The 15,824-nt window shown below is 40.9% G+C and overlaps 1 protein-coding gene across 5 annotated transcripts in view; it reads left to right on the top strand.

Annotated features, from left to right (window-relative positions):
* The window catches only part of LOC139578826 (uncharacterized), a 49,091-nt gene that overhangs the window by 21,049 nt on the left and 12,218 nt on the right, over window positions 1–15,824 (top strand). For 4 of the 5 annotated variants that reach the window (XM_071406884.1, XM_071406885.1, XM_071406886.1 and 1 more), the window contains exons 7-11: window positions 882–899; window positions 1,419–1,454; window positions 14,827–14,877; window positions 15,001–15,108; window positions 15,290–15,313. In XM_071406884.1, coding sequence (XP_071262985.1) covers window positions 882–899; window positions 1,419–1,454; window positions 14,827–14,877; window positions 15,001–15,108; window positions 15,290–15,313 — 237 coding nt within the window. The remainder of the gene's footprint in view (window positions 1–881; window positions 900–1,418; window positions 1,455–14,826; window positions 14,878–15,000; window positions 15,109–15,289; window positions 15,314–15,824) is intronic. The other variant, XM_071406888.1, reaches the window with a different exon arrangement.

Consider the following 15,824-nt stretch of genomic DNA (forward strand, 5'->3'; position numbering starts at 1 on the left):
TCTTGGCCCAAGCAGGTCTCTTCTTATAATTGTGGTGTCCTTTAGCAGTGGTTTCTTTGCAGCAATTCAATCATGAAGGCCTGATTCACACAGTCTCCTCTGAACAGTTGATGTGTCTGTTAGTTAAACTCTGTGAAGCATTTATTTGGGCTGCAATTTCTGAGGCTGGTAACTCTAATGAACTTATCCTCTGCAGCAGAGGTAACTCTGGGTCTCCAATTCCTGTGGCGGTCCTCATGAGAGCCAGTTTCATCATAGCGCTTGATGTTTTTTGCAACTGCACTTGAATAAACCCCCCCACCTTGTCACAACACAGCTGATTGGCTCAAATGCATTAAGAAGGGAAGAGATTCCACAAATTTTAAGAAGGCACACCTGTTAATTTCAATACATTCCAGGTGACTACCTCATGAAGCTGGTTGAGAGAATGCGAAGAGTGTGCAAAGCTGTCATCAAGGCAAATGGTGGCTATTTGAAGAATCTCAAATATAAAATATATTTGGATTTGTTTACTACTTTTTTGGTTACTACATGATTCCATATGTGTTATTTCATAGTTTTGATTCATTCACTATAATTCCACAATGTAGAAAAGAGTGAAAATAAAGAAAAACCCTTGAATGAGTAGGTGTTGTGTATATAACCGGTAGTGTATATAAATTAGCAAACATTTTGAAAACACTGTTTTTGCATTGTCATTATGGGGTTTTATGTGTAGATTTATGAGCGAAACAATCGATTTAATCCATTTTAGAATAAGGCTGTAACCTACAAAATGTGGAAAAAGTCAAGGGGTCTGAATACTTTCCGAAGGCACTGCATGTTGTATATTGTCAACACATCTCCCTTCCTTACTATATGCCCTGTCTTTTTTTTTACAGAATGTGATGATGTTTTTGGTAAGTGTGTGTGTGTGTGTGTGTGTTTGTGTGTGTGTCTGTGTGTGTGTGTGTGTGTGTCTATCCATGGTCTTTCAGTCAGGTCTATTTTGATCAGGTGAGTTAGTGCTGGGCTGGAACTAAAGCATGCACTCTCCAGGACCCGTGTGTGTGTGTGTGTGTGTGTGTGTGTGTGTGTGTGTGTGTGTGTGTGTGTGTGTGTGTGTGTGTGTGTGTGTGTGTGTGTGTGTGTGTGTGTGTGTGTGTGTGTGTGTGTGTGTGTGTGTGTGTGTGTGTGTGTGTGTGTGTGTGTGAAATATGCTTATTAAAAATAACTGGTAGGGATGGTTTTAACCTTTCCTTCTCTATGTGATGCAGATAGATGGCCAAAAGACACTACGCCTTTTAAGTGTGTGTGTGTGTGTGCGTATGTACGTACGTATGTGTGCTCTTTGTACATACGTGTCTGTGAAATATGCTTATGAACAATAACTAGCAGTTTTAACCCATTGTTCTTCACCTTTCTCTTTTCCTCTCTAGTTGATGCAGTGCGATGCCAAAAAGCAACTACACTTGGTAAGTGTGTGTGTGTGTGGGGGGTAACACTTTATTTGAGTTGTCCATTTATAGATGCTCTACAGACGATCAATAACATTTCAACTGTTAGGTTCTTATTTTCGGGGGGGCAGGTAGCCAAGTGGTTAGAGCATTGGACTAGTAACCAAAAGGTTGCAAGATCAAATCCCCGAACTGAAAAGGTCAAAATCTGTCGTTCTGCCCCTGAACAAGGCAGTTAACCCACTGTTCCTAGGCCGTCATTGAAAATAAGAATTTGTTCTTAACTGACTTGCCTAGTTAAATAAAGCTAAAATAAATAAAAATTCAGTGTAAATAACTCACAGACACTAGAGAAGCTTAACCTAGTTTAATTCTTCCCAAAGGGAACAGCTTTAATTTAGACAAAAACATGTTTCCACCACCTCAAGTATATATTCTCCACTTTAGGCCCTCCTCCTTCTCTCCAATCTTTACATCATATGGTTTGACAGGAAGAGGGTAGTAGGGTAATAAACCATAATTTCTCCCTTCAGGGGATCTGACCTGACCTCAACCCCTCCTTCGCCTAATCCACAGATGTCCATCCGCTTCCCCTATAGCAATACTGTGACTTTCTCTCGTCCACCCAACACATTCCAAAGCCATCTGTCTCCTACAGAACAGAACCATACAGAACCATTAACTTCTGATGTAAAAACCAGTCTCTTTCACTCCTTTATATACTATGCTTCTGCGTATAACAATGTTCCAAGTTTCACCCAGAATCTAACACAACTATCTACTAGCCCCAGTGGTGGAAAAAGTACCCAATTGTCATACTTGAGTAAAAGTAAAAATACGTTAATAGAAAATGACTCAAGTAAATGTGAAAGTCACCCAGTAAAATACTACTTGAGTAAAAGTCTAAAAAGTATTTGGTTTTAAATATAATTAAGTATTAAAAGTAAATGTAATTGATAAGATGTACTTAAATATTAAAAGTAAAATAATAAATAATTTCAAATTCCTTATATTAAGCAAACCAGACGACACCATTTTATTTTTTTATTTTTTTTACGGATAGCCAGCGCACATAATTTACAAACAAAGCATTTGTGTTTAGTGAATCCGCCAGATCAGGTAGCAGGGATGACCAGGGATGTTCTTTTGATAAGTGTCACGGCTGTTGAATGAAGTGGATCAAGGTGCAGCGTGATGAGCGTACATATTACTTTATTTATATGACGCCGACAAAAACAATAAACAATCCAAAACAACCGTGAAGCTAAAGGGCTATGTGCCACAAACAAAGTTAATCTCCCACAAAGACAGATGGGAAAAAGGGCTACCTAAGTATGGTTCTCAATCAGAGACAACAATAGACAGCTGGCCCTGATTGAGAACCCTACCTGGCCAAAACATAGAAATACAAATAATAGAACTAAAGAACATAGAATACCCACCCCAAATCACACCCTGACCAAACCAAATAGAGACATAAAAAGGATCTCTCAGGTCAGGGCGTGACAATAAGTGTGTGAATTGGACCATTTTCCTGCCCTGCTAAGCATTCAAAATGTAACGAGTACTTTTGGGTGTCAGGGAAAATGTACGGAGTAAAAAGTACAAGGAAAAGTTGTCAAAAATAATAAGAGTAAAGTACAGATACCAAAAAGAAATACTGAAGTAGTGTGGTGGTTAATTTCTTTACTATCAAATGAGGAGAGACAGAGTTATACTTAAACTAAATCTTGAGTCACTTATTAATAAGGGAGCAGGTCAATACAACGCACACATGATGTTGTAACTTTAATGTGTTACAGAGTTAATGTTTAAGTTAATTCATTGAGCTGTATCTAAAGATATTTCTTTACAGTTATTTACATATGTAATTGTATTGGTTAGTATTGAATTACGCTTTTGACTGCAAGTTCCAGAATGCCTTGCGACAGGAAGTAGAGAGTGAACGCGCTAGTTAAGTGCAATTAACAGGTGATTATTTTGGCTCCTTTGCGCTAGCAGCTTGCTGGCATTGCTTTGTAGAATCTAAAGTTGTTAAATGTAACGTGATCAAGAATTATTACTAAAAGAAGCTTTCATATCAAACCCGACGTCCCGAGTCATTACTTTGAAGATAGTTATTCTATATTTTGGTGCCGAAACCCGGGATATGAGCTGCGAAGAAGAAGCGGCTGAAATGGCTGAGGAGGAACGTCGGCATGAAACCGAAAGAATGAGACGAAAGCGGGGTACCATTCGAGGTGCCACAACACGGATTTTGAATCAGATTGACGTGGAAATATCCCAGTCGAATCCGGATACCGATCACTTGAGTACATTGTTGGAATTGCTGTCAGCTAAGGAGGACAGTTTGTTTGAACTTGATGGTGGAATTGAACAGTTAATCCCATTGGACGGATTGGAGGCAGAGATTGCATGCACGGAGGATTACAAAGAGCGCGTTATCATGCTTAAGAGCCGTGCACAACGAGTGATAAAGAAAAACCAGGATCTCAATCCACTACCAGCACGGGTGAGTGACGCTAACTCAAACAGATCACAGAGAAAATCAGTAAGGCTACCAAAGTTGATTATTGAGAAATTCTATGGAGATGTCAGTATGTGGCAGGAGTTTTGGAGTCAGTATGAGACTGCTATTCACAACAATGATTCACTGTGTAATAAAGAGAAGTTTACCTATCTGAAAACATATCTCACTGGACCAGCTGCAAAGGCAGTAGCAGGACTGATGTTAACAGACAGTAACTATGATGATGCAATCGCTCTACTCAAGAGCAGATTTGGAAGGAAAGATCTTGTGATTAGTGCTCATATGTCAAAGCTGCTGAATCTCACCCCTGTGAAGAAATCCTCTGATCTAAATGCATTGAGGCAGCTATATGATGAATGTGAAATTCAGATTAGGAGCCTGGAATCACTGGGTGTAGTGTCAGAAACCTATGGAAGCCTACTATGCCCAATCTTACTGCAGATGATTCCAGAGGACATAGCTCTTGACTATAGTTGTCAGAGGGGAGTAGATGATGAATGAAAGTGTCTGAGATTGTCAGTTTCCTACAGAAGGAGGTTCAGAGCAGGGAGAGAGCGCTACAAATGACAAGATCACGCAACCAACAGAAAGAGAGCAAACCATGGAACAAGTCATGCTTCTCCAATGAAATGAAAACAAAAAGACCCAACTCTGCTGCAGCACTGCATACAGCCAGCCAGAAGGAACAAAACTGTCTATTCTGTGACAGTGCAGACCACAAATCAGAAAACTGCCCTGACCACAATATTGCTACACGCAAAGAGAAACTGAAGAAAATGGGATGATGCTTTGTATGTTTAGGACAGAGACACATAGCAAAATTCTGTAAAGTCAAAGATGTGTCATGTGCAACATGTGGAAGCAGACATCACATTGCTGTGTGTACCGGTAAGAGGAGTGAGGTGCAACCCCCTACTGTTTCTGTAGATGCTGTTGTTTCCTCAGTTATTCCCCATTCAGTGAAGATGAAACCAGATGGACAGAACACTGTGTTGCTACAAACGGCAAAGGCATGGCTAGAAGGCCCATCGGGCAGGAAGATAGCTCGTTGCTTACTAGATGGAGGCAGTCAGAGAAGCTTCATACATGAAAACCTTGTGAAGGGCTTGAAGCTACCAGTAATCAGACAAGAGGCACTCACTCTTCACACGTTTGGCTCCTCTGCCCCAGCAACGTCCCAACGCAACACAGTGAAAGTCATCTTGGAGAATGTCTGGGACAAACAGCAGAGAATAGAGATAGAGGCAATTGAAACCCCACAAGTGTGCACAGCTGTGATGAAGGTTCCTGGTGAACAGATTCGACATGAGCTCAATAGAAAGGGACTGCAGCTCGCAGACTTTCCAGGAGATGACAATGATCCTGAACTCTCTGTCCTGATAGGAGCAGACTACTACTGGCAGATAGTATCAGGCAGAGTGGAGCGACTGTCGGAGACGCTGGTTGCTTTAGAGAGCACCTTTGGATGGTCGGTGCAGGGACCCGTGTTCATGTCAAGTGTCGCCGAGGCAACTTGCATGTTCATCCCACTTGATGAAGACACACTAGTCTCCAAACAACTGCATGCATTCTGGGAGCTTGAGTCTCTGGGTATTATAAGCGAGAAAACACAGAACCCAGAGGAAACCGAGGCTCTACAGAGGTTCGAGGAAACAACCACCTTCAAAGATGGTCGATACCACGTGGAGTTGCCATGGAAACGAGAAATGCCAGAACTCAAAGACAACTATAGAATCGCCAAGAAACGGTTTGAAGGTCTGAAGAAAAGAATGAAGAAGGATGTGACGTTGTACAGCAGATACAATGAAGTGGTAGAGGACTACTTACAACAGGATATGGCAGAGGACGTGCCCAAGGACAACGCATCAAGTGCAGACAACGTAAAATACTACTTACCTCACCATGCAGTACTCCGAGAAGATAAGGTGACAACAAAACTGAGAGTGGTGTTTGATGCCTCGTCCCATGAAGATGGCTGTCCATCCCTCAATGACTGTCTACTCACAGGACCGAACCTGAATCCGGATCTGCTCAGCGTTCTGATAAAGTTCAGACTACATGAGATCGCATTCATGGCAGACATCAAGAAAGCTTTCCTGCAGATATCCCTAGCAGAGAGACAGAGACGCCGTGAGATTTCTATGGCTCACAGGCCCACCAAGGGGAGAAAATGAAGAGGAGCTCCGTGTGCTGAGGATGAAAAGAGTGGTATTTGGAGCTTCCCCAAGTCCATTTTTGCTGGCAGCTACAATCAGGAAGCACCTGAAACAATATGAAACAGAACAACCAGAAGTTGTAGAGATACTGAGAGAGTCACTCTATGTAGATGATTTCATTGCAAGTTCACGCAATGTTGAAGAGGCTTACCTTGTGACAACAACTGCAAAGTGAATGCTGTCGATTGCAGGCATGGACCTCTGCAAGTGGATGACCAATTCTCCTGAATTGAAAACAAAATGGGAGGAGAGTACGACAACTGACCACCCGTTGACGCTAGAAACACAAGGATTAGTGCTGAAGGTTTTAGGTTTAGTATGGAGACCGGAAACAGATGACTTTGTGTTTGACCTCCGGCCGCTACTGAGCATTCTAAAGAAAAACACAAAGAGAAGTGTTCTGCAGTCGTCTGCACGTATCTTCGACCCTCTTGGGTTCTTAACTCCCTTCACCATCAGGATCAAATGCATGTTCCAGGAAATGTGGGAGAGGGGACTCAGCTGGGACGAAGAATTACCACCTGATCTGACACGAGAATGGCAACAGTGGTGTTCAGAACTACCCCAGTTACACCAGCTCACCATACCAAGGTGGTACAGAACAGACATGCGGCCACATAATAGCCACACCCTGAAACTACACGTGTTCTGTGATGCAAGTGAAAGGGCTTACAGTGCAGTAGCTTACTTGCAAGGTGAATCACAAGACAGGGAAACAACAAGTCTAGTCGCATCCAAGTCCAGGGTAGCCCCACTCAAGAAAATGACGCTGCCACGCCTGGAGCTCATGGGAGCTGTGATTGGAGCGAGACTAGCAAACAACTTGACTTCACTGACCACACTGAAAATGGAAGAAAAACAGATCAAAATGTGGACAGACTCGATGATCGTGCTGCATTGGATTTGCAGCTCAGCTCAGAAATGGAAACAGTTTGTTGCGAACAGAGTGACGAAGATCCAGTACTTGATCAATCCAGAGTCATGGTCACATATTGAAGGGAAAACTAATCCAGCTGACCTCCCTACAAGAGGACAGACTGTTCGAAACTTGACACAGAGCGAGCTATGGTGGAATGGACCCAGAATTCTGACATCACCCAATCAGTCCGAGGGGACTGATGATAACAAAGTTCCGGAAGAGGTGAATATAGAACTCAAGTCCAGTTGCCAGGTTGCTGTACAACTCGCAGCAAACAACACAGACATCACTGAACCTGTGTTGGAGCTTGAAAGGTACAGCAAACTGAAAAGAGTGTTCAGAGTCACCGCCTGGATAAAGAGATTCATAGCCAATGCTCGTACAACCATAAAGATACAAGGTGAACTGACTGCTGACGAACTGTTCGATGCAGAAAAGTACTGGATTAAGGTAACACAACAACAGAGTTTTGGACAGGAGATCAAACTACTGAGGGCAGGAAAAAGCCTAAACAATGACAGTAAAATCAGAGAACTGAAACCGTTCCTGGACGAACACGAACTACTCAGTGTAGGAGGAAGACTGCAACAGTCCAGCTTCACATTCAGAGAGCAGCACCCATGGGTTCTGCCCAACAAGTACAGATACTCAGAAATGCTGATACAGTACCACCATGAGAAGGTGATGCATTCTGGAGCAAGAGACACTTTAGTACAAATCAGGGAGCGATACTGGATCTTGCGTGCTAGGCAGCTAGTCAAGAGCACAGTGGCAAGCTGTATAGTGTGCAAAAGATTCAAGGCAAGGGCCGGACAGCAGGTCACTGCGCCTTTACCAAAAGACAGAATAACGGAATCGCCACCATTTGAAGTCACAGGTGTGGATTTTGCAGGACCGCTCTATGTGAAAGAAAATGGTTCTGTGAAGAAGTCATACATTGCACTGTTCACTTGTGCTGTAACCAGAGCAGTGCATTTGGAACTGGTCTCAGATCAGTCAACAGAGAAATTCCTTTTAGCTCTAAAAAGATTAATCTCAAGGAGAGGATTATGCAAAGTAATCTACTCAGACAATGCAAAAACGTTCAAGAGAGCTGAACAGGACTTGAAAGAGCTGTGGAAGGCAATCGAAGAGCTCCAACTCTTGGCGTTCTTCTCAGAAAGGGGCATCACCTGGAGGTTCATCGCCGAGCGAGCAGCCTGGTGGGGCGGATTCTGGGAAAGACTTGTCAGGTCAGTGAAAACATGCCTGCGAAAGGTTCTTGGGAGAGCTTCACTCAACTTTGAAGAGATGTGCACAGTCCTGACAGAAGTTGAAGCTATTCTAAATTCTAGGCCTCTGACCTTCGTGCACAAGGAAGTGGATGAACCACAACCTCTGACCCCAGCACACTTCCTGGTGGGTAAACGACTAACCTCTTTGCCTCCAAAGCCATTTCCAGCTGACACTCAGCACCCAACGCTAAACAAGGAGGACATGACACGAGGCTCTACAGAGGCTCTACAGAGGCTCTACAGAGGTTCGAGGAAACAACCACCTTCAAAGATGGTCGATACCACGTGGAGTTGCCATGGAAACGAGAAATGCCAGAACTCAAAGACAACTATAGAATCGCCAAGAAGAATAAACAAGGAGGACATGACACGCAGATGGAAGTACAGGCAGAGACTTGTGACCAGTTTCTGGAACAGTTGGCGAAGAGACTACTTGCTGGATCTAAAGTCAGCACACAGCTGTGATACACCACAGCCCACCCCACTGAAAGCGGGTGACGTTGTACTCATAGGAGAAGATAACAAACCCAGACAAACCTGGAAACTAGGAAAGATTGAGGAACTGTTTCCAGGCCGAGATGGCCTAGTTAGATCATGTTCAGTTCGTACTGTTTCAGGGACTTTGTTGAGGAGACCTATTCAGTTGATATACTGCCTAGAGATCTAGATGAACACAGTTGTTCATCGGGGGGGGAGGATGTTGTAACTTTAATGTGTTACAGAGTTAATGTTTAAGTTAATTCATTGAGCTGTATCTAAAGATATTTCTTTACAGTTATTTACATATGTAATTGTATTGGTTAGTATTGAATTACGCTTTTGACTGCAAGTTCCAGAATGCCTTGCGACAGGAAGTAGAGAGTGAACGCGCTAGTTAAGTGCAATTAACAGGTGATTATTTTGGCTCCTTTGCGCTAGCAGCTTGCTGGCATTGCTTTGTAGAATCTAAAGTTGTTAAATGTAACGTGATCAAGAATTATTACTAAAAGAAGCTTTCATATCAAACCCGACGTCCCGAGTCATTACTTTGAAGATAGTTATTCTATACATATAAAGTGAATCGATTGAGTGCTCTACGATAATGATGGCTGGTCGACGAATCACGCTCAGATGATTCGTTGAGAGCCCCGAGACAAAAGTACAAAGGTATTTTATAGCCAAGATACACCCCTTTCAACCTACATGATGAACAACAGATGTATAGAATGGGTCACAAGGTTAAGATTTGTATGAAAGACAATTATAATTCACAGAAGACAGTATCTGTTGTCAACAGGTATCTTTCATTGTATAGATCAGGGTCTGGCCCTGGGGTCATCTGTCCTTGGTACCATATAGAACAGAAACATTAACTCATGCTCTGGAATGCGGTCTCTTTAGGTTTCATCACCCAAAAGACAGCATAAATCTCCTGTCAGTGTTATCTCCCAGTGGCCCATCCTCAGTAGAACACACACAGATGAGCGTTCTAACCACCCCTTATTCTGTTGCATAAAACAACCATTTGATGCAATAGTAGCATTATAACATAATCTTGCAATTTTCCACCATAGTAGTACTTGAAAGTATTTTACTTAACCCTTACAATTAATACAAGTCTCATGATGGTAGTGACTACCCATTTTTGCTTATCACTTATTAACCATAATTTATTCACATTACTTTAATAAAATATTTGATACTTTATTATTTACATCCAAGTCATCTCATCTCTATAGAGCTGCTGCCAAATGCTGTCTGATAAAATCACAATTTGAATAGTTCTTTAAAGTAAATAAGGCATACTTTTATGATTGCTGAATACCAATTGTCAGTCACTTTGATCATGCATTTTCAGGTGGAGATACCTTGCAAAGCACCTGCTTTCTATCCCTCTCGTGCGTTCTCTCTTCTCTCCGTCTCAGTTTGTAATTAATTACCAAGTTTTCTGCACTATGTAGAATATTGGCATGTTGGAAACTACAAGTCCTTAATACATTGCATAGTTTGGGATTGATCTGATTTAACTCTACAGAAACTGAGCATCTAGCTCACAGAAAAAAAATGGACGAAATGGAATGGAATTCAAATAATTGAACCGGCATCGGTCAACAACTTTTTCATTTCAAAGGTGAAATGTTTCCCAGGATGGACAGGCACATAGTAGGGTGTCCAATCAAAAATGCATCTTTTGACCAATGGGTAAAATAATATGTCAATTGTGTAGATACCAATATTCCAAACATCATGTCTATATCATAATCCGTTCAAAGGTTATTGGAGTTTTTTTCCCTTGCAGAATGGCCAAAATAATTCAATTGAGGCCAGAGAACAAAACTGGTAAAACATCTGGAAATAGCATTGTGTTAGCTAGGCTGGATGCTGTTTGAAAATTAAGGCAAACTGACATGCTCACCGTTGAACTCGTCACCTTTCTGCTCAAATATGGAGGACATAAAGCAATATTGGGGTAAGATGTATATGACCTGTAGTATTTTCATATTTTAGTATATGCTTTTCATATTAATGGGAAATTTCTCATATTTTTTGAAGATTTCTTACAAAACAAGCTCTGTTAAGTTTCAACGGAGCACTGAGCGTATCGCAAGCTTTCTAACCTTTTACATTTAATTCAGCTCGTGTTATGTTGAGGAAGTACAGTTCCCGCTCAGCCCAGTCAAAACTGTTCGCTGCTCTGGCACCCCAATGGTGGAACAAACTCCCTCACGACTCCAGGTCAGCGGAGTCAATCACCACCTTCCGGAGACACCTGAAACCCCACCTCTTTAAGGAATACCTAGGATAGGATAAAGTAATCCTCCTAACCCCCCCCCCTCCCCCTTAAATGAGTTAGATGCACTATTGTAAAGTGGTTGTTCCACTGGATATCATAAGGTGAATGCACCAATTTGTAAGTCGCTCTGGATAAGAGCGTCTGCTAAATGACTTAAATGTAAATGTTAATTTTACTTTTAGCGACCCGTGGAGGCAACTTTGCAGACAACCAACACAACATGTAAAAAGCTCAAAAGTTGCTGCGAGAAAGCCGTGCTGCTACAGTATGTCAACAGAGCTCGGTGCTTATTATCGGATTTATTAGGTTACGAAATCTGACTTTTGGGATATAATGTTAACTTCTTCAGGCTGCAAGCCCGACATCGGGATCAATATGACAACAGCCTGTCCAAGTGCAGAGCGCGAAATTCAAAATCTATTTTTGTAAAATATTTAACTTTCACACATTAACAAGTCCAATACAGCATTTGAAAGATAAACATCTTGTCAATCCAGCCAACATGTCCGATTTTTTAAATGTTTTACAGAGAAAACACCACATATATTTATGTTAGGTCACCACCAAATAAAAAAAGACAGAAAGACATTTTTCACAGCACAAGTAGGCTGCATTTAGCATGCACAAGCCAACCTAACTAACCTAGAACCAACCTAAATAACCTAGAAAAAACTACCTCAGATGACAGTCCTATAACATGTTACACAATAAATCTATGTTTTGTTCAAAAAAAATGCATATTTTAGCTATAAATCAGTTTTACATTACTGCTACCATCATAGTTACAGTAAGAAATCGCACGGGAGTAGCCAGAGAAAATACAGACACCAACGTCAACTACCTTATTACACTTCAGAAAACATTTCAGAGAAATATATGGTGGATAGCTAATGAAAGAGAAAGATCTTGTGAATACAGACAATATTTCAGATTCTTTAAATGTTTTACAGCGAAAACACCACATATATTCATGTTAGCTCACCACCAAATACAAAAAGAGAGACATATTTTTCACAGCACCGGTAGCATGCAGCTAGCATGCAGCTAGCATGCAAAGCCAACCTAACTAACCTAGAACTAACCTAAATAACCTAGAAAAAACTCCCTCAGATGACAGTCCTATAACATGTTACACAATAAATCTATGTTTTGTTCAAAAAAAATGCATATTTTAGCTATAAATCAGTTTTACATTACTGCTACCATCATAGCTACAGTAAGAAATCGCACGGCAGTAGCCAGAGAAAACAGACACCAACGTCTACTTCTAATTTCACATCAGAAAAGATTTCAGAACAATATATGGTGGATAGCTAATGAAAGAGAAAGATCTTGTGAATACAGACAATATTTCCGATTTCTGAAGTGTTTTACAGCGAAAACACAATATATCGTTATATTAGCTTACTACAATAGCTAGCACACAGCAGCATTGATTCTAGTCAAACGCTAGCGATAGCACAGTTCGACAGATATATGAAAAAGCATCCCAAATTGGGTCCTTATCTTTGTTGATTTTCCATCAGAATGTTCTCCAAAGGGTCCTTTGTTCAGAACCGTGTTCATTTGGACCTAGAACGAACGATGTCCCTGTTGAATTAGCATGACACACTGGCCATGCCATGCTAACCTCTCCGTCTTGACAAAATTCTTGCGTCGCATCACGTCTAAAGTCCAGAATAAATTTCAATAATATAATTAAAGTATATTGAAAAAACATACTTTAGGATGATTTTGTGACATGTATCAAAGAAAATCGAAGCTGGAGGTCATATTCACCTATAACGAGTGTTTTCCAGGAGCGCGGTCCAGTTCCTACTTCGCGCCCAGAAAAAATTATAAAGTGCGCACTTATCACTCAAAGAGGTTCCTTTCAGTCCCTGACAGAGATAATCAAGTCCTTTTTTCTCTCACTTCCGCATGACAACCAGGGGAAGATGTGTGACGTGTTTGTACAGTCCCAAGTGCCAAGGCCTTTTATAGAGAGTATCTTGAAGAGAGACATAGCTTCTTGGAAAATTCACTTTTTCCAGAAAATGGGCTGTAAAAAGAGTTATGTTTCACTTAGAGAAATAATTAAACCTGTTTTAGAAACTAGAAGGTGTTTTATATCCAAAGGTAATAAATAATATGCATATTGTACGAGCAAGAATTGAGTACGAGGCCGTTTGAAATGGGCACCTTTTTTCTGGCTACTCAATAATTTCCCTTGCAGCCATAAGAGGTTAATGCTTTGTTAGAGAAAGACCCCACTGAACGATTCAGAACCTGTAGAATCATATTTGTCTTGGGAAAGGGAAATTTGTGGTGGTTGGACACCCTACAAACCGCAGGTTTATACAAACCATTAATGTTGGGAATAAAATGCTAGGGTAGAATCATTAGGAAATAATGTGTTAAATAAATGTCTTATTTCTTATAACATTGGTCGCGTGGTAGAGATATGTGTTGGTCGCATGTATGTTTGTCCTTTAGCCCTTTGGAATACAGGTGTTAATCCTTAGCCAGGGCTAAGAACAATGCAGTGTGAAAAGGCCTATAGACTATACAAAAGTGTGACCGTGTGTGTGTGCCGCACTACAACTGAGACAAACAATGTTGATTTTCCCACATTTGAGCGCATTAGTCTGTCCAGGCGGCCCTTTCCATGATGACCAGGGGCCACACATTATCAAAGGACTGTTTTGTTAGCCATCATGACATCCTGACATCCATCAATACTGTTACATACATCTCTCTCTCTGCTCTCTCTCTCACACTCTCGCTCTCTCGCTTTCTCTCTCTTTTGCTCTCTCTAACTCTCTGGTTAGTTACAGTATTGTCTTGGCTGGGCTGGGAATTCTTCACTGCTTTCGTTGCCAGAAGGCCCGCCACTATATGTGTGTACTCAAATAAAATGTATTTATATAGCCCTTCTTACATCAGCTGATATCTCAAAGTGCTGTACAGAAACCCAGCCTAAAAACCCCAAACAGCAAGCAATGCAGGTGTAGAAGCACGGTGGCTGTCAGTGTGTGTGTGTATGGAAGCAATGGGTGTGGAATCTGTGGACATGTGAGTGTGTAGAGGTCAATTGTTTGATATTTCATGCTAAGTCTGATCTCAGTCTCAAAGGCATCAATGATTAGTGAATAATTATGTTAACTATACTGAACATAAATATGAACGCAACATGTAAAGTGTTGGTCCCATGTTTCATGAGTTGAAATAAAATGTGCAGTTTTGTCACACAACACAATGCCACAGATGTCTCAAGTTTTGAGGGAGCGTGCAATTGGCATGCTGACTCCAGGAATGTCCACCAGAACTGTTGCCAGAGAATTGAATGTTCATTTCTCTACCATAAGCCACTTCCAATGTCGTTTTAGAGAATTTGGCAGTATGTCCAACTGGCCTCACAACCGCAGACCACATATTTGGCGTTCTGTGGGGTTGTGGTATGGGCAAACATAAGCTACAGACAACGAACACAATTGCATTTTATCGATGGCAATTAGAATGCACAAAAATACCATGATGACCAGTCATGTGAAATCTATAGATAAGGGCCTAACAAATTAATTTCAATTGACTGATTTCCTCATATAAACAGTAACTCATTAAAATCAATGAAAATTGTTGCATGTTGCGTTTATATTTTTGTTCAGTATACATACCTTTTTCTTTACATCTTTTTAGATAAAAAAACTCCAACAATATATACAACCACGTTACCCACCATAAATTACAGTAAGCATCTCTCTACATTTTGTCATACAATGATGTAACTTCTTTATTCAAAATCTGAATTCAAAATCTTGATAAAATAATATTTTAGGTGAAATCCCATCTTTTTTCTAACATTTGTTTTAGAAACATCATTGATCCCACCCAAAATGTCATCATCAACAGCAACAACAACAACACCACCACCAGCATCATCATTAACATCGTCAACAATATCAAACAGCAGCAACATGGGTACCACACTTTGTAATGTTTCGTTAATCCTTTAATGATTATTAGGACTCAGTTAGTGTGAAGAATGTCTGACATTGTGCCAGCCAAGTTAAAACCTCCTCTTACCTCTTCTCAGATGTTGAATCCAAATGAATAATGTGGTGCATCATGACATGATATTATCTCTTTCCTTTTTTTCTAGAGTCACAAGAGCAGCGATTACAAAGTAAGCGTTTTAGCCAAGTTTACAGATACGCTACATGACCAAAAGCATGTGGACACCTGCTCGTCGAACATCCCCCCTTCGCTGCTATGGAACATTGCTGGGGGGACTTGCTTCCATTCAGCCACATACTTTTGTGTGTATATATATATATACACAGTTGAAGTCGGATGTTTACATACACTTAGGTTGGAGTCATTAAAACTCGTTTTTCAACCACTCCACAAATTTCTTGTTAACAAACTATAGTTTTGGCAAGTCGGTTAGGACATCTACTTTGTGTGTGACACAAGTCATTTTTCCAACAATTGTTTCCAGACAGATTATTTCACTTATGATTCACTGTATCACAATTCCAGTGGGTCATAAGTTTACATACACTAAGTTGACTGTGCTTTTAAACAGCTTGGAATATTCCAGAAAATGATGTCATGGCTTTAGAAGCTTCTGATAGGCTAATTGACATAATTTGAGTCAATTGGAGGTGTACCTGTGGATGTATTTCAAGGCCTAC

This window comes from Salvelinus alpinus, chromosome 6 (genome assembly GCF_045679555.1).
Source record: "Salvelinus alpinus chromosome 6, SLU_Salpinus.1, whole genome shotgun sequence".
Classification (NCBI taxonomy): domain Eukaryota; kingdom Metazoa; phylum Chordata; class Actinopteri; order Salmoniformes; family Salmonidae; genus Salvelinus; species Salvelinus alpinus.